General features: G+C 42.3%; 1 protein-coding gene across 1 annotated transcript in view; it reads right to left on the bottom strand.

Annotated features, from left to right (window-relative positions):
* Positions 1 to 767: 767 nt before the first annotated feature.
* lrp2b (low density lipoprotein receptor-related protein 2b) overlaps positions 768 to 18,461 on the bottom strand; it is a 46,013-nt gene continuing 28,319 nt past the window's right edge. Inside the window, exons 46-81 of the mRNA XM_071206679.1 lie at positions 18,304 to 18,429; positions 18,050 to 18,169; positions 17,767 to 17,898; positions 17,383 to 17,584; positions 17,004 to 17,299; positions 15,854 to 16,367; positions 15,488 to 15,643; positions 14,740 to 14,910; positions 14,369 to 14,592; positions 14,104 to 14,281; positions 13,528 to 13,724; positions 12,990 to 13,235; positions 12,471 to 12,599; positions 11,870 to 11,989; positions 11,469 to 11,585; positions 11,272 to 11,388; positions 10,509 to 10,646; positions 10,163 to 10,285; positions 8,952 to 9,080; positions 8,006 to 8,137; positions 6,928 to 7,053; positions 6,414 to 6,557; positions 6,155 to 6,320; positions 5,769 to 5,897; positions 5,374 to 5,594; positions 5,105 to 5,287; positions 4,493 to 4,612; positions 4,034 to 4,121; positions 3,622 to 3,686; positions 3,355 to 3,514; positions 3,017 to 3,080; positions 2,462 to 2,581; positions 2,026 to 2,112; positions 1,704 to 1,787; positions 1,421 to 1,477; positions 768 to 1,011 (exon numbers count right to left, since the gene is read on the bottom strand). Of these exons, the coding sequence (XP_071062780.1) occupies positions 985 to 1,011; positions 1,421 to 1,477; positions 1,704 to 1,787; positions 2,026 to 2,112; positions 2,462 to 2,581; positions 3,017 to 3,080; positions 3,355 to 3,514; positions 3,622 to 3,686; positions 4,034 to 4,121; positions 4,493 to 4,612; positions 5,105 to 5,287; positions 5,374 to 5,594; positions 5,769 to 5,897; positions 6,155 to 6,320; positions 6,414 to 6,557; positions 6,928 to 7,053; positions 8,006 to 8,137; positions 8,952 to 9,080; positions 10,163 to 10,285; positions 10,509 to 10,646; positions 11,272 to 11,388; positions 11,469 to 11,585; positions 11,870 to 11,989; positions 12,471 to 12,599; positions 12,990 to 13,235; positions 13,528 to 13,724; positions 14,104 to 14,281; positions 14,369 to 14,592; positions 14,740 to 14,910; positions 15,488 to 15,643; positions 15,854 to 16,367; positions 17,004 to 17,299; positions 17,383 to 17,584; positions 17,767 to 17,898; positions 18,050 to 18,169; positions 18,304 to 18,429 (5,408 nt within the window). The 3' untranslated portion in view covers positions 768 to 984. The remainder of the gene's footprint in view (positions 1,012 to 1,420; positions 1,478 to 1,703; positions 1,788 to 2,025; positions 2,113 to 2,461; positions 2,582 to 3,016; positions 3,081 to 3,354; positions 3,515 to 3,621; positions 3,687 to 4,033; positions 4,122 to 4,492; positions 4,613 to 5,104; positions 5,288 to 5,373; positions 5,595 to 5,768; positions 5,898 to 6,154; positions 6,321 to 6,413; positions 6,558 to 6,927; positions 7,054 to 8,005; positions 8,138 to 8,951; positions 9,081 to 10,162; positions 10,286 to 10,508; positions 10,647 to 11,271; positions 11,389 to 11,468; positions 11,586 to 11,869; positions 11,990 to 12,470; positions 12,600 to 12,989; positions 13,236 to 13,527; positions 13,725 to 14,103; positions 14,282 to 14,368; positions 14,593 to 14,739; positions 14,911 to 15,487; positions 15,644 to 15,853; positions 16,368 to 17,003; positions 17,300 to 17,382; positions 17,585 to 17,766; positions 17,899 to 18,049; positions 18,170 to 18,303; positions 18,430 to 18,461) is intronic.

The raw sequence follows: 18,461 nt of genomic DNA, 5'->3' as shown, positions 1-18,461 counted from the left end.
TTCTATCCTTCGTTGTATACAAAATAAAACTCTTTCTGCCCTGACCCTTGTATTCACACTGATACAAAATAAAACACGTTCTCACCATTCAGGAATCATGACAATGTCATTGTTGGATCATTCGGAGAACTGAGTTTTTGTACTTTCTGGCAGTTCCTGAAGGCAACACAATGTGCACATATGCTGCAAACTGCACGCCTTTTTGGTCCGCCTCTTTCAAATCCATCCATTGCTATTCATCCCCTCCCTCCATGTCTCCCAGTGAGTGGTACAGTACATGCTTTGGCTGATGGTCAGAGATGTTGAATGAAAAATGGACCTCAACATAGAAACGCATAATTCACAACTCCCTTTATATATCTCTCTTTTGTGTTTTCACTTTCTTTCAGTACCTCTATCTTGTATTTTTCACTTTTCTTTGGACCCTTCTCTCATCTGGTTGGCCTAGTTGTTGCAGCTCAAAGAGACCTTGATGTGTTCAGACATTTGTGACAGTGGGAGATGAGCAGAGTCACTGCAGTTTCCCCGTGATCACACGATCACATATTGGCTCTCTGGGTTAAAGGGATGATGAGAATGCATTTCATCTTAGCTCAGTGGGTCAGATACAGGATCAGAGCTCAGCATTGTCCTAATGAAAGTCTCACTGTCGCACAGAGTAAAAGGGAGATATTGTTATAATTAGGGATTATATCTAAAGGGTTTAAAAAAACGAAGTGATACAGAGTGATGATAAAAGCAGTTTTTTTATTCAACCTTCTCAAAATCAAAATGTACAACATGATATAATAAAAACAAATCATAAATACAGACATTACAAGTTTATATTCATTTATTGAATGAATCTCACATAAAATCATTTCATTAATTTTCTTTTTTTTACAAAATGTTTTGGTTGATTTGTTCTGCGTCCTCCCTCCAAAGGAAATGACCAGTTTTCAGTCCTGAACGCCATCCAGTTTAATCCCTGATGACGAGGTCGAGTCAAATGTCAGAATCTGGTCTTTGCTCCTGTTTAAACATGCAATGCAATGCAATTAGATATATTGTGTCCTGGTGTATGTCACACATTGCATTCATAAGGTCATAAAAGGGCGATTGTAGTGTAGTGATTAAATTCATACATTTCTGAGAAAAAATGCTCAATTCTCAAGCAAACGCGTCCCATGGCTTTGAGAGGATGGATCAAACTCATGGCAAAGCAATTATTATTTATTTTACCTACAATGGTCATAATCGGCTTCCAACACATATCAAATGAAATCATCTCACTAAAGTCATGTTACATAATCATTTGACAGGAAAATGTAAACTGTGAACTGCTACTAAGACTGTCACTATGGAGCTTTTCAATTAAAGAGTTGAACAGTGTTAGAGACACTTAATGCCGTCTGTTTAACATCTGTTATTCTGGACTCACAGCGTATGTGGGGTTTTGGAAAGACCCAAAACTCTCATCATCAATGGGTTCCAACAGCTGGAGAAAAGAGAAATAAAAAGCTTCAATAACTCAAAACATAAACAAGCACACATTCACATATAAACATTTCACTGCCTTCCCTTCTACAGTTGACAAAACAGTAATATAGCTAATTTATTTTAACACTTTTGCCTGCATTAAAACATTCAAAGCATGTAATTATCCATGTTTTCAGAAACTGAGCTGTTTTAGGAAACAGTTTAACATGCGTCTCCATGGTTACCTGTATGCTGGAAGCAGGTTGTTGGGTAGAAGTGACGTCGATATCTTCCACGTCTGAGCCGCATGCCGGGTTCTCAAAAGGCTCCTAAAACAGTAAGGGAAAGTTAAAAGGGTTTAAAGGACAACTAAATAAAACTCTCTGGGATTTAGTTAGTTGGAACTTAAAACCTAGTCAAAGGGATTAGAGATGTATTGTATAATATATCTGTCTCTCTCTCTCTGATTTGCCTTTGTTTGGTGTTGTATTTTTACTTGAAACCCTCGTGTTATTATATGTATCTAATTGGTTGTGCAATTAAATTAGTAATGAATGTGAAACAGACCATGTTGACAGTGGGTGTGTTTGCACTTTTCGAGGGCTCGTCCACAACTTTAACTTCCTCCACATACAAAGGGATCATCATGTTCTCCTGAGGACGGACACACAGTATATCATATTTCAAATGATTAAACTCCAAAACCAGAAGTGATTCGCTGCATCGGAGCACAAAGTAATGCTGAACGTTTCTCGGTAAAAATCACTTTAATTTCTGAGCAGTAGAGCAAACATGAAAACAGCAGATACAAGAAATACAGCAAGTTAATATTAAAAATATAACATCGCAGCAGTGGGAAAGAATCATAACGAAACAGTCTGTTCTTGATACTACAGCCCTTTGGCATATGCTCTCAAACTACTGCCATGTAGCATGATATGCAGCCAGCAAGCAAGAGGGGGCATTGGCAGAATCAATGAATGAGTGATTTCTGTTCATCTACCTCGTTTGCAGAGGTAGCCGCCACTGCGCTCGTGGAAGGAGGTTGTTCTTCAACTTGATATGCCGGGTTCTCAAAACTCTTCCCGTCTGTTTCCAACATGGACACCGACATACAGGGAACCTGATAACAAACAGGTAGACACAACAAGTCGATAGTACTAAGCACTTTGTTTATATGAAGAGTTGATAGTCCTTGGTTGCCTCCTGAAACCTGGGTCTGAATAGGAAGCAGGTTTAAATGATTGAGAGGGCTTTCAGGCTCTGATGGCAGACCTTTATTACCCACATTATCATGAGAGAGAGGATATCAGAGGACAGGAGGAATAATGAGAGAATAGGGGATGATTTTGTCCTTCATAAATGTTTCACGCAGTGTTTAAATGTCTCGAATATCATTTATTGTATTTAGGTATCAGATCAGTTTTCCAGGGAGATACTCTGAGTTGACATAGCTTCAGGCTGCTTTTGTTGCTGCTTTAAAACACGAATACATAAAAAAACCTGTTCAGAATGTATTTATCAACCCTTTTTCATGATTGACTGCTCCGCTACTTACCGCTTCACAATTCAGCCCCGCTTCACTCTCCTCTGTTCTCGATGCATTTGGAGACGCACTATTTCTATAAAAAAGAATTTAAAACACACCGTCTATTCAGCTGAAACAATGCTGTGCGGTACATTGCATACAAACACACCTTGAAAGTGAAGGAGACACTTGTAAAAGAGAACTTAAGAGTAAATAGGAGATTCAAAACATTCTGTATTGAAAGCATATCATTAAACTAGTAGAGTTAGAAGAAAACTGTGGACATGTAAGGAAACAAATATTTTAGATTTATTAGGTTTCTGACAGAATTAACCTATTGCATCTTTTACAATCTGGCTTCATCTCACCTGAAGCTTGGCAGGTTGGGCATGGACGGCATCGAGGGCATTGAGGGCATTGAGGGCATGGAGGGCAGATGGCTCAACAGGCTGGACTTCTTCCTGGCAGCATAGACCAGAGCGAACAGCAGAACCACGATCAATACTGTCACCCCGATCGCTATGCCAACTGAGATCAGACAGAGGAAAGAGCAAAAGGCAGATTATTAAAATTGAAATAAAGTTAAAGTTTTTAATGTTGTAAGGTTACATTTCTGGCTTTTAAATCAAATATACTTGAGGATGTGACCGCGTCATATTTGTTTTTCTGGCAGTAATCTCCCGTCCACTCTGAAGGACATCTGCGAAAAAACAAAAACAAACATTAGAGTTATAACATTTTAATACACTGCGGTAATATACAAGACTTATTATTAGTATTGTAAATTCATTAGTATGGAATAGCTGTTTCACATTTATATATGTTGTACACTTTAACTGCTCTACAGTGGACAATATTCATATGTTATCTCAAATTTGACATTGAAAATGCAAAATAACTTCATTTCAATTTGTTGGAGCAATATTTCAGTCGGAATAAAATGACTCTTAGAATTTGAAAGTGTAAAGATTTGACCTTTAAAATTTGCATTATAATTTTCATTCAATCCGTTTTGGCGTCCACATTGAAGACTAACGCATTCCTTACTTGCAGAGAGCCTTGTTGTCATCAAAGTAACAGGTGCCTCCATTTTGACACTGACACTGTGGGGGCATGGTGGGCGGGGGATCAAAACCTGAAATAATAATATATATTAAAAACCATCAAACCACTGTTAATACCCCAATGGGGAAACAAAATACATCATATATATATCATTTGAATGTCGTAAGGAACGTGACTGAGATTAATATGCTACAGATTTGCCAAAGTATTTATTATTGTTATATTGCTTTAGATGAACTCCTACATGACATGTGAAACGTTATTGAATCCCCCCCCCTTCATTAGCTTTCCTGACTTATTTTTTTGATATTGAAATTATAGTTGCAGGAAAAATAATTCAAAGAGAAAATGATTCAAGTTGTTTCAATATCACTGCAATTGAGGTATGAGATTCATTCCTGCAACTTCAACACATGACTGTAATCATGAGTCTTTAATGACCTGCATCACACTCGGTGTGGCTGCCGGGGATGAAGCCGGTCCCCTGGGGGCAGGCGCAGGTGTACCCCCCCGGCCGGAGCAGACACAGGTGGCTGCAGGTTCCCTTACACGGACTCTTCACTGCAGAGACAGGGGGGGGGGGGGTTTGACTCACATGTTTTTGAATAGTAATCAGAAAAAGACATGATAGGTATGATATCAATGCAGTGAGCAGGATTCTGCTTTCTCCTTCCTTCACGAATGTTGTCATTACTGCGAGGATTTCTTCACTTTTTTCTGTTAATCATAGTTGACTTTCTTCCTAATCTTCATCTTGAACTGTGTAGAAATACCAGGTTTAAAAAACATGCACAAATGTACACGTCATGAATATGAATCATTAATAAAGCTCAAAACTATTTGGTACAGCCCCATCATAATGTCTAACAGAATACAAACATAATATATTAGTCAATACAAACGTAAAAATAAACAATTATTAGTTTTATAGATACAAAAATACAAACATGATCCTTTCAGGTATGTCCGGCAAACTAAACAACATATGCACATTATAGTCTGTAATACAGCACGGTGTGTGCTACTGTGTGTGAACATGTGAGTGTAGCTTACTATCCAGAGAGTTGTATCTCTGCTGCTGGAACACAGAGACCTGGGTCAGCCACGGCCCCGCGGTCAGAAGCTTGGTTTTTGATCCGCGGCCAAATTTGTCCTGCCGAAACACCTCGCCTTTCTCCTGAGTGCTCCAATAAACGTGATCCTCGAACACACTCACACTGAAGGGGTTCCTCACATCTAGAGGAGGAGAAAGAAAATGTGTAAACCTTACAGTCTCACACACAACCTCTCATGTCCGCTTCCTTCCTCATCCTCATCCTCACCGATGTAGACGGCAGTTCTGCGTCCGTCTCCTGAGGGCAGGACAGACTCTATGCGGCTCTCCTTGGAGTCAGACCAGTAGACTCTGTCGCCGTTGGTGAAGTCGATTGACAGACCAGTCGGCCAACCCAGGCCGTCGCTCACCAGGACTTTCCTCTCCTGCCCATCCAGCCAGGAGCACTCGATCTTGGCAGCTTCCCCACGGTCTGCCCAGTACAACATCCTGCAGAAACAGAGCAGAGGTTAGATATCTGCGCTCTGAGTTAAGGTGCATTAAGGTGTGTCTTCCTTCATGGAAAAAGTGCAAAATACATTTCTGATCTTCTGCTGCATTATGAACCATCCAGACATTTCAGTTTGTCTGGGACAGGTGACCTTTAGCAAACTAAAGTCCCACCCCAGTCGTGGGTTGACGGCCACAGCAGACGGATGTCCCAGATCAGTCTTGACTAGCTGTTTTCTGTAGCGTCCGTCCAACATGGCCACCTCTAACCTCTTCACCCTGGAGTCTGCCCAGTAGAGGTTCCTACCGGCAGAAAAATAACAAAACTACTCACAACATATGTCTTTTTATCAAGAGTGGTCTTTCTTTATGAAAACAAGGACCTCTATCACTGGGTATGAGTATTTTTGACATCACCTAAACTTAAAAAAGCTTAATTTGTTGATTTGATTGAAGGTTTTTATGTATCACATTCGTGTAAATAAAATAAATAAATAATTGAAATGATCAAGCGCAAGCCATCAGACTGAAGGACTGTGATCAGATCAATTCAGACGCACCTGCCCACCCAGTCCACAGCGATGCCGTCTGGTGTGGTGATGTATTTGATGCCGAGGTCGACAGCAGCACCGATGTTGTTGCTGCCATCGTCCACTGAGGGGATGTACGCTCTCTTAATGGCCCCCGCTGCAGAGTCCTTACCGGCTACAGTGAAGTACACCATACCTGCAGAGACAAAAGGTCACCATCAAACAATTTAAGATTTGTCATTAATGTTTTTTGTGCGTTTTATGCAGTTTTAATCTGTGTGTAACCCACTGAGTCCGGTGTCGTCGTGGTCCCAGTCGTAGTCCAGAGCCATGATGTGCTCCTCTTCTCGGAGGAAGTCGTGGTAGGCCTCCGTCTGCAGGTTGAACCTCCGGATACGAATGTTCTCCGGAAGAAGCAGCAGGGGGGTCGTTCCTGAGGCACACAGACATTTACATTTAATCATTATTACATTAATTAATTTATGAAAAAGTGGGAGCAGAAACAACTTGTATTTTTCTTTATATTTACCCATCTATTTATTTCTCTCCACTAATCCACCTCTTCCCACATTTCCATCTGGTCACAGTTTGACACACTTACACAACACACTTACACACATGCATAAAAACACTTACAATACACCCACTAACCACTGATAAATCTAGCATGGCTAAAGACGTTTCCTATGTCTTACTTGTGTTAATGTCTGTATATTTCATTCCATCGTTATTGGTCAAATGTATCACTTCTTTGTACTGTGACAAATTAGAAATAGAAACATAAATAAAAATGTCTTGCTCACCCTCAGCCTCGCACATGTTTCCGTTGCCCACTTTCCGGTAGCCTTGGGAACACTCACAGTCGTAGCCGCCCTTGGTGTTCTTACAGACCTGAGGGCAGGTGCCGAACACCTCACACTCATCGATGTCTGCAGCAGAGAGAAGGGATTGTGAGAGTTCAAGTGTTTCACTGTTTGGCACATATGGTTTTTAACTGGAATGATGAAACTTTATTAAACATTCATATGTGTATGAGTTATGACGGCAGAATCCTCTGTGTGCAGTCAGAATCAGATTAGTAGTCGCACAGAGGGCACATTTACATCGTTACAGCAGAAAAGAGCCTAAGCTTAATGTTACCTAAGAAGCATGCATACAAAAGTATTAAAGATTAAAATTAGAATAAAAAAAAAGGTTACACAATTTACAAAATACACATCCTTTAACAGTTCTGAGGATTTGGCAGCCAGGTATATATTGCAGTTATAAACGGCACATATATATATATTGCACGTATTGCACATAGTTGGTTGGTATTTAACAACAAGGGGTGTTATAGTCTGTGTTGTTGTGTATGTATGTATGTATGTATGTATGTATGTATGTATGTATGTGTGTGTGTGTGTGTGTGTGTGTGTGTGTGTGTGTGTGTGTGTGTGTGTGTGTGTGGGGGGGGGGTCTACTAGGGGCCATGGTGGTTATATAGTCTGACCGCTGCAAGAATCCTTCCTGGCATTCGGAAAACAAAGAGTGGAACAGGCGAGCAAGTGTGCGTCATATGAGAGGCCCCGCCTTACATTTTCCGCCACAGATTTTGGGAAATTGGTCTGTGCGCAAAGCATTGTGGGGATTTTAAGACGCGGAGTCTACACATGTGTAGCCTCGAAATTTCTCGCTACGAAGTACGTCGGGCTCGGTAGTATGATGGACATCAGAACAGTCCTTCGGCGGCACTCGATGACGTAGTATGCTTGAAATAGTGGCTCTGGAGCAGTGTGTGTGTGTGTGTGTGTGTGTGTGTGTGTGTGTGTGTGTGTGTGTGTGTGTGTGTGTGTGTGTGTGTGTGTGTGTGTGTGTGTGTGTGTGTGTGTGTGTGTGTACCCATGCAGGTGTAGGTGCTGACTGGGTCCACGGTGTATCCGGGCCGGCAGGAGCAGATGAAGCCGGTGCCGTTCAGGTTGGTGCACTCGTGCTGGCACAGCTTCTCATCACAGTTGCGATCGTGGCCAAAATCTGCAGCCAAACAACACAGAGCGGAGAAACTCAGACACATGTGGTCTCTAATGTAGGAGACGCTTACTTTGATGAAATACAACAATGGCTTTGTTAACATAATCAGATTACTGCCTAGACTCCAGGTCTCAATTATTCCCTGCACCATCATGTATACTTCAATAAATGATCTCAAAGGATATTTACGTCCTCTGGTGGTCTGACTGCCATGTCAGAGTGTCAGAGTTTTGCTTTAACTGTGATTTTCTGTCTTAAATTATGTTTATTTCTAAGAAGCTGACATCTAACAGGTTAAAGAAAAGAGACAATTATCCTATAGTTACGCATTCCATTTCCATTCATCTTCATTATAAGAACATTTTTCTTATTTTTCGAATAATAAGAAAGGGTTCTTAATAACAAGAATCTTATCTTATCTCCTCATTATTTGATGCATTAGTCAACATTAAACCAAAAATAAAGTTATTATTATAAGAAAACAACATTTTACTTGGAGAATTCAATGCGCTAACTTAAAAGATTGCATGTCCAAATCATTGAATAATATCAAGAAAAATATCTCATATTTATACAACATGTGCGTCATCTTTTTCTTGTAAGTATATAATTCTATATATAATGTGATCTGCTATTATCTGTGCACATAATGTAGCTATTCTTGTGTTTTTAAATATTGAATAAAACATGCTAGATGCAGATATCTGTAACTTGCAAACATTATGAAATCACGGCAAGGTCCCACTTGATAGCATCGTGTAATAACCGCTATTGAAAAAGAGGATATTTATAGTGGGTGTGTTGTCGTGCTACTCACTGCAGCCTAATTCATCGGTGCGGTCCCCACAGTTGTCGTTGTGGTCACAGACGTACGGCAGGGCCACACAGTGTCCGTTGGTGCATTTAAACTCTTCCAAAGTGCAGGGCGGCAGCGTGGGCTCGCGGCCTGCGAAGGACACAGTTAGAATGAGTCATCAACACAAGTACGCAGGAAGGTTGAGTGGGTACTAAACCATCTGTAGAAACACGTCCACCTCCACTAGTTTTACATTTAATTCAGAGCTTTTTCTATACTCTTCAACTGTGTATACTGTATAGCCAAAAGAGGATGGAAGATGGAAGTGTGTGAAAATTGGACTCCCACATACTATATTTTCACTATTCAATTTAAGGCTTGTTTACAGCTCCTACTGCGAAACAACAAATGGCTTTAGACGAGCTCGCTTGTTGTCCACCTGCACTCCGAGCACAACTATTTAATCCCCTCTCAAGATAATTTGCTGTGATGATGTTTAAGCTGATTGTGCAACAATTCCATAATACAGACTTGTTCCTTGTCCCTCGCATGTTTCAGGCTGTGTGTGCCGTGCATACACACTGATGTCATTTTGGGATTTCCCATTTCATTGGCATAAAGGAGCGAGGTTCAGGGGGCATTAGTGATGTCCTCACTAATCCGCGGGGCTCCCAGAAACTCATGATTATTGGTGCACTTGCTCGACCTGAATTTATTACAAATCTGGTTATGGCTATGTTAAAAAAATAAAGAATAATAACAATGACAGCTGTAAAACCTGCACAGTGTGCTCAGTGTGTGTGCACATTTTAGGTTCTGCTTGTTACTGTGTTTTGACATCTCTTTGCCTTAAACTTCGAACATTAAATGTAATAGTAACCACCAAATGTCTACATGAATACTTTGTTGTGCATCTCTTGCCTGTATATAATAGCTACCTGTTCCCTAGGGATATGTTTTATCTTATCAAATGTTATTATATGTATGATATTTTTTAAATGTAATAAGGTACAATAATCATTCTTGAAACTGTGTGTAATTTTGTGAAATGACAACATTTGAAGACTCCATCTTTAGTGCTTTTGTTTGATTACATTTGAGTTCTGCCACATTTAAAGTGGAAACAACAAAAAAGCAATCACAATTGGTTAATGGCAATGTTTCCATTCCAAACGGCCCTGATGAACTCTGTATGCTTGTATGTGATTGTATGTGATGTGCGTGGGTCATACAGAGTTCTTCCTTCTCGTCGCTGCCGTCCCCACAGTCGTCCTTCTGGTTGCACATCAAACCGGAGTAGAGGCAGTAGCCGTTTGCACAGCGGAACCTGAACGGCAGCTCGCAGGTGACGTTCACTAACATATACAACACAAGTATGAGTTAAGACCAACCTCTGCCAGAACATATTATTAAAACACACAACTATTTGGAATCATGTTTACTTTTGAATTCTGCAGCTGTCTTGTCTTGATATCTTTGTTGATCAAACAACAAGAAATACAGAGAAAATACTTTTTCACAGGGCTTATATATATATATATATATATAAATAAATAAAATGAAGGAAAGATTTCTCACAGCATAAAGTGAGCTGTTCGTCGGAGCGGTCCCCGCAGTCATCTACTCCGTCACACACCCAGCTCTGGCTCACACACAGACGGTTCGCACACTGGAACTCACTCTGAGGACACCAACGGCCTCCTGGGTAACGAGTAGCTTTGGAGAAGGGACAAATTATAAATGAACAGATTAACAATCTACAAATGACACCATTGGTAATCTCTTTTTCTGTTTTTGCTACGCCCCTCATTGCTCTCGTTCAAACAGTCACACCCAACAGCTGCGGAGTACAACCAGAGTCTTGGTTATGGTAACATTTGACTCCGGGTTGTGACACTCCGCGCCAAGCCACAGTTTCTACAGAAAGATGTGAATGTACGCCTTTTTTTTGGGAATCTGTTTGACTTTATTAGATTGTGGAAACTAAAAATATGACAAGAATCAAGATGGAGAAAGGAAATTGGAGTGACAAAGGCTCCTTGCCAAACTTAGGAACATTGTTATTGATGTTCGATAAATCATCCCCAGACCAAGTCTGATGGGTGCTTATAATGTACTTTGTTGGTGTTGTTCACTATCAAATTCAAATTTAGATAGAACTGTTAAACTGCTTGTCGCCTATTTGTTTGTTATGTTTTTTCTACTGTATATTTCTGCATATTTTAGAAATGTTAATTGGTATGCAGATACCTCATACACACCCACTCAAAACAACAACACAACACACATGCACTCAAACGCTGCAGGAGCCAGGCACTCTACTCTTCTTGTTTCCACTCACGGCAGCTGGTCTCGTCCGACAGGTCCTGGCAGTCGGGCCGGCCGTCACACTGCAGAGCGGCGGGGACACAGTGACCCGAGTCACACTGGAAGGATCCTGGGCGACACGTCTGCAACTCTGGAGGAGAGCCAGGATGGTGACGAGTGTTGTTTATGACAGAGAATATTTCATTTCTTTTGCGTGCAACGCCTGCTCACCACAGTCCCGTTCATCCGAGTTGTCCCCACAGTCGTTGTCATGGTCACAGACCCAGTTTCCAGGAATGCACTGTCCGTCGTCACATCGATGCTCACTCTCAGAGCAAGGCCTCGGCTCTATGGACCAGAATCACAATAACAGAGACACGTATTGTTAGTATGAAATCAGAGTAGAGTCCTACTCATGCGTAATCTACACAGGCTGATACTGAAGCAAGTTTTTTAAGGAGGGAGGTTAAGTCATCATTAAGGAAACGTTTATCAGTACAAGTTTGCAACTGCCAGATTGTTTCACACCCCACAAATACATGACTGAGCTAAAGAGGGAAATAAAACCCCTGAGGGAAACAGGATTCTTGCTGGTTGGGATGGATTTGGCTATAGCGTATGACACGACTCACGGCAGTTCCTTTCATCTGAGCCGTCCCCACAGTCGTCGCTGCCGTCACACTGCCAGCGGATGGGGACACAGCGGTGGTTTTCACATCGGAAATCTCCCAGAGGATCACAGGTCACCTCCTCTGTTGGCAAACAAAGTCAGACACAGAACGACTGATTATTCTATGTAGTCAATAAGAAAAAACTAAAGAGCCCATGTTTAAAACTCAAGATATGCTGTTGCAACACACGTACAATCTGATCTGTGCAAAGTGGTATGTTAAGATCCTCCATCACCTACAGCTTGTGGTCGTCTCCAATAGACTCTTGCCTTTAGCTTTAACTATAACCTAAAGCAATATCCAATGTTTTTTGTACCTTGTTTATTAAATGCAGCTGTGGAAACATTATGTTGTTTCCTGTTTGCTTTTTCTAACAGCACAGTGAATAGCTTTTCCACATTTCTGTTCATCCTCAAGAAACTCTATAAGGACTATAGACATCAAATGTAAACATAAAACGTATAAAGTAATAAACGGTACTGTATTGCAAAATGTGATTTTCTTCAACTGGACTTCGTTACAGCTCTACGACATGACATAAACCCTCTGCTGCCACACTGACCGCAGCCCTGCTCGTCGCTGTTGTCGATGCAGTCGTTGGTGCCGTCGCAGCGAGCCCACTGAGGGACACAGCGGTAGTTTGTCTTACAGGAGAACTCAGTGTCCGCATCACACTTGTAGTCCGGACCCACTGGGGGGAGAAAGACAAAAAGAGAGATGAGAAATTGAGAAATTGTAATTAAACAAAATATTAGTAAGTAACAAGAACGTAAGAGATGAGAAGTTGTGAGCAAGACAGCGAGAGAAGAAGGATTAAAAGGGAAAGCTCTGAGTAACTTATTTATTATATGAAAGTTAATAATGATACAACATGGTGTGGGAGAAGAAAACAAAGTAGATTCACTGAAATGTTCAATATAATCTGATGACAAAAAAACAAGTTTAATTGACTTAAACTATACTATGGAGGTTGACTACATCAAATAAAACTAACAATGACTTTTGAAGTAGATAACATAATAATAGCTGATAAAATGAACCCTGATTCACCAACACCACCATCTCCTGATGTCCCACTTACTGCAGGTTTCATACGGCTCATCAGATCCGTCCCCACAGTCGTCCTGGGCGTCGCACACGTAGCTGGACGGCAGACAGCGTCCGTTAGCACACTGGAACTGTCCCGGTGTGCAGGTCCTCTGGGAGCACATGTCTGCGTCTTCGTCGCTGCCGTCTCCACAGTCATTCACTCCGTCGCAGTGCCAGGAGACTGGGATGCACTTCTTGTTCTTACACTGGAACTGGTTTTCCTGGCATCGGTGGTCACCTGAGAGGATAGAAAGCAGCTTGACTCATGTTTGAAATGTTAAGGTAAATCCAAAATGAACAAATTGCCTTAGCTAAGTCTTAGTGGCGATGTTTTATTTTAAGTGATTTCTTTAACTAGTAAATGTTGTTTTTCAGAATTTGAGCCAAAATGTCACCTTATCTAAATCCAGTGAAGTTGACCTAAAATGTCAGCGTAAAAGACCTTCAAATTAAACTATGGTTTCCCACAATGGTGCAGTTGATTACAGTTGCTATTATTATTATCCCTATTTTTATGATTGTTTACGTACTGCAGAGAGCTGCATCCTCATCTGAGCTGTCAGGGCAGTCGGAGTGGCCGTCGCAGAGGAAGCCGGGGTAGGTGCAGTTTCCATCCTGACACTGGAACTGGCCGATGGGGCAGATTCGAGGCGGGCAGGTCTGAGGTTCATCTGAGCCGTCACCACAATCTGACTGGCCGTCACACTTCCACCATATAGAAACACACCTAGGGACCAGAGAGAGCACACACTGGTTACCTCACAGAATATAAGTGTAAAATTATCTAATCTCTTCTACAGCCTTTTACTCTTTTTTTTGTACCTTATCTGCTTTGTTCATATGATACAGTTTTCTAGTTTTTCAGCTCTTATTTTTTAATGTATCTATATATATTTAAGTAATACTGCATAAACACAAGAGAGTGATGAAAATAATACAGCGCTTTAAAGGATTGAATTGAAAATGTTCTACAATATTCATCATTTGTACAATTCTCCAAACTTTAAAGCTCGGCAAATGATCACTTTCATCCCTTTTCAAAGACTGGCTAGATGAATGGCGTTCTGATGACTGTGAAGTATCAGCTGATTATTTATCTGACTGACTTCTCGTTGTCCCCGCATCTGAACTGCGTGCTTGAGCAGTCGGCGACACACTGGATCTTGAAGCCCACAGCGAGGCCGATGAAGTGATCTGGACACTGGCAGGTAGCTCTCTCCCCGCCGGGGGCAACCAGACACAGGTGACTGCAGGTCAGGTAATGGGAGGAGCAGGGGTTTTCACCTGGGAAATAGGTTGATTAAACTTATTTGTCATTTCGGCAGTCTATGGAGACAATAGGAATACAACCTGCTGTTCAAATGTACGTACTGCGAGGCTGCCTGTAGGGGTGGGAGACGCGGATGTCATAGGGCCGATGCGTGTTGTTGCCCATGATGGTGCGCTGCTCTCCTGTGTACTTGTGAGCCTTCTCCACTGTGTGTGTGTTCCAGTCCGTCCAGTAGACCCAGTCCTCAAACAGGGAAGCAGCAAAGACATGAGGAAGTGTACCAGCAATGGCCCGGTGGCGGTTCTTGCCGTCCATGTCGGCAAAACTGAAGGTGGACACAGTGGAGGGTTAATACACGATGAAAGAGCAGATACTATTATACAGGAAACACTTCGGGAACTATTTCAGATCCCCATTTAAGCATATCTGATGGAAACTCATAATAATCTTGTGTCTGAACTTCGACACTCACTCCAGAAAGTTCAGGTGGGAATCAGCGAAGAAGATCTTGTTGGTGGTGTAATCGATGGTCAGAGCGTTGGGCCACTCCAGCTTGGTTGTGATGATGGCACTGATGTTGCTTCCATCCATGCCGACTCTGCCGATATATGCTGTGTCACCCCAGTCAGTCCAGTACAGCCATCTGGGAAAAAAGGGGAAATTGTTGGGGGAATGTCGCTATTATAAATCTTCAGTAAAAAGCAATCAGCTCGTGTTATCTAATATGATGAGGCGTTTTATTACCTTTCCTATCATCGTTGACGGTATAAGATGAGATAGACAATGTGCACTAAATGCCTTTAGATCTTTCTAGGGGTTTAAAAAGTCTTAAATGGTGGCACTGTTAGTCTAAAAAGTAAAGTTACAGTTGTTTAATGTTCTTAGTGATTATTCTATAAAAGCTAAACAATAAATACACAAAAACACGGACTGAATGGAATCGTATAGTGTGTAACACGCCAAGGTTTTTCCATTTGTTTTGCGATATTACATATCAACTGAGTGTGTGTGTGTGTTTGTGTGTGTGTGTGTGTGTGTGTGTGTGTGTGTGTGTGTGTGTGTGTGTGTGTGTGTGTGTGTGTGTGTGTGTGTGTGTGTGTGTGTGTGTGTGTGTGTGTGTGTGTGTGTGTGTGTGTGTGTGTGTGTGTGTGTGTGTGTGTGTGTGTGTGTGTGTGTGTGTGTGTGTGTGTGTGTGTGTGTGTGTGTGTGTGTGTTAGTACCCATATTTCGGGTTAACAGCCACAGCACGAGGTCGGCTGATGAGATAAGTCGTATTTCCTTCTGTGAATTCTCCGGACAGCAGTCTCTTCTGGTAGCGCCCATCCAGCTCCATCACATGAACCGATCCGTAATAACCGTCCACCCAGTACAACTTCCTGCAACATACAAAACGCTTTTACTGATCAACCAGACAGATTCAATACTAAAAACAGTGTTAGATATTAAAAGAAGAAGAAAATGAGCAAAAATGCTCCTGCAGATATGAAGATGTTTTTTTAAATCAAATTGGTTATTTCTTAATAAAGTATCCAAACAGTGATTTAAAAAGTCAGCTTAATGAATGATATTCCATCCATTTCACACACCTGCCCACCCAGTCCAGTGCCAGGCCTTCAACTCCTCTTGCGTCGTCTTTCACCGTCTCCCTGTCAGTCCCGTCGAAACGCATCCTCTCAATCTTCCCCGTCCCCGCGTCCACCCAATAAAGCCTCTTCTCTTGGTCGTCAAAATCTAAAGCCACTACATTGGAGAGCCCCTGGAGGACGATACTCAGATGTGACCCATCGGTGGTTATATTTCGGATGTAGTAGCGGTTGCTGTACAACAGGTAGGGCGCAATGCCACTGTTCTGACGACAGGTGCGTCCGTCCGGTTCACGGAGGTACCCCGGGGCACATTTGCAGTGGTACGACCCGACAGTGTTCTCGCAGATCTGGCTGCAGACGGCGGGTGTGCTGGTACACTCATCGAGGTCCTCGCACGCTTTGCCATCGGGCATGAGTCGGTAGCCGGCGTTGCAGGAGCAGTAGAACCCGGTGAGGGTGTCGGTGCACAGCTGCGCACACTTGTGGACTGACGGGCTACGGCACTCATTGATTCCTGAACAGAACGAGGAATAAGGGTGATTTGGAGGAAAGACAGGAAAACAACGTAACACAGATTTCGAGTTCAAAGACCTCAATGTAATTTCAAATGAGTAACAAGGATTTTTCACAGATGAATATAACAATAAATCAATGAATGGATTCACAAAAAATTATATACAAATGTGGAAATGTGGAACTTTTATGTTATTCATAAATAAATATTTCCTGTTTTATCTTTGCTGGAATATGTACTCTTATCTATACAAACGTGTTCAAGCAGAAACCCAATGTGCTATAAATTGTATATGGTGTTAACCTGAAAATGTGCACATTATGTCCCATTTAAGTTCTTGTGTATATTCATATAATATTGGAAATGGGATATTTCTTCTATTGATTCAACTTAGTTCAAGCACACTTTTCGTAAAATATGGTGATTTCTGTAAAAGAGAGGCAATGTTTACAAAGATTTCAGGATTGTGCATAACCTTTTTTTGTCTCCACTGAAATAAAAACATTTATACAACTCTACGGTGGCGAGGGATTTTCTTTAAACCGAATACACCGTCTCGTTGTGGGAGAGAAATGCTGTTTTTCCTCTTTCATCACTTCACATCCCTTTTGTCACATGACGCCACATTTCTCTCACCGCATCCTTTCTCGTCGCTGTTGTCCTGGCAGTCCTTCTGTCCGTCGCACACCTTGTTGGTTTCGATACACTCGCCTGACTTGCACATGTACTGCGTGGGAGCACAGGTGGGCTGGGTCGTGACGCACAAGCTGTCGGCCTCATCCGAGCCGTCCATGCAGTCGCTCTCCCCGTCGCAGGCGAAGGAGGCGGGGGTGCAGGCGCCGTTACTGCAGGTGAACTCGCTGCTGCTGCAGGTGTCATAGCTACAGCCCAACTCATCACTGCCGTCCCCGCAGTCATTCACACGGTCGCAGCTGGGGAGGAGATGAGGAGGGAATTAGATTTCGGACCGGTCAACGAATGTCTATTTGTATTCACTCACACACTTCATACTTACTGGTAGGGGAGGAAGATGCAGAGCCCGTTGGAACAGGCAAACTCATTCATGTGGCAGGTGCGGTTGGGGCAGTTCTGGAGCTCATCGGCCGCGTTGGCGCAGTCTTTGTCCCCATCACACACAAAGCTTAACGGCACACAGCGCGGGTAGCCGGGGAACCAGGTCAGACAGGTGAACTGGTCCGAACTGCAGGTGCGTTGGCCTGGAGTGGGTGAGGATGAGAGGGGTCAACAGGGAAAAGAAGAACTAAGTAATACCAAAAAAGTCACACATTTAGACATTACAAATGTGTCGAGGAGGCATTTATTTTGCTGAAATATTTTCTAGCTTTTAACCCAGATTCCCACTTTAATCCTCACACAGTGAAATGAATAAATGACTCACCGCACTGTAGCTCTGGAGCCTCGTCACTGTCGTCCCAGCAGTCGTTGTTGCCATCGCAGACCAATAACTGGGGGATGCAGTTTCCATTTGTACAGGTGAACTGGCTTGGGCCGCATGTTTTGATTTGATCCTCTGTATTGCATCGGAAAAATAAAACATCTTTTTAAGATGCATTTGGAGACTACAACTACAGACCAGTTATCAGCAAAAAAAGCTGAACTTTATGATTTGAACTACAACGTCTTAAAGGCCAACATTTAAAATGTAAATGCAGAGAACTCACTGCAGGAAAGAGGTTCATCTGTCCCGTCATTGCAGTCTCGGACGGAATCACACACCCAAAAGTCGGGGATACACTTCCCTCCATCGCAGCTGAACTGATCCGGAGAGCATGTGCGACCCGCTGAAGAACAGGAACACAGATTCGGACAAATACCCATGAGTTTTATTCCCATAGGTGAAACATGTCTGTGAGTGATACTATTCTTTCCAGCATGTTTCTTACGCCCTCTCACCCAGCAGCAGAATTGAACTTACCGCAGAAGAGAGGATTCTCATCGCTGTTGTCTCCACAGTTGTTGTAGCCATCACACAGGTTCACAGGGTAGATGCAGATGTTGTTGCGTTCACACTTGATCTGCCCTGCAGGACACGTCCTGTCAGCTGGAGAGAGAAAAGATCAAAACATCGACCAC

This window comes from Pseudochaenichthys georgianus, chromosome 19, assembly GCF_902827115.2.
Source record: "Pseudochaenichthys georgianus chromosome 19, fPseGeo1.2, whole genome shotgun sequence".
NCBI lineage: Eukaryota > Metazoa > Chordata > Actinopteri > Perciformes > Channichthyidae > Pseudochaenichthys > Pseudochaenichthys georgianus.
Note: the sequence above shows the minus strand (reverse complement) of the source record. Positions and strands in the feature narration are given on the sequence as shown.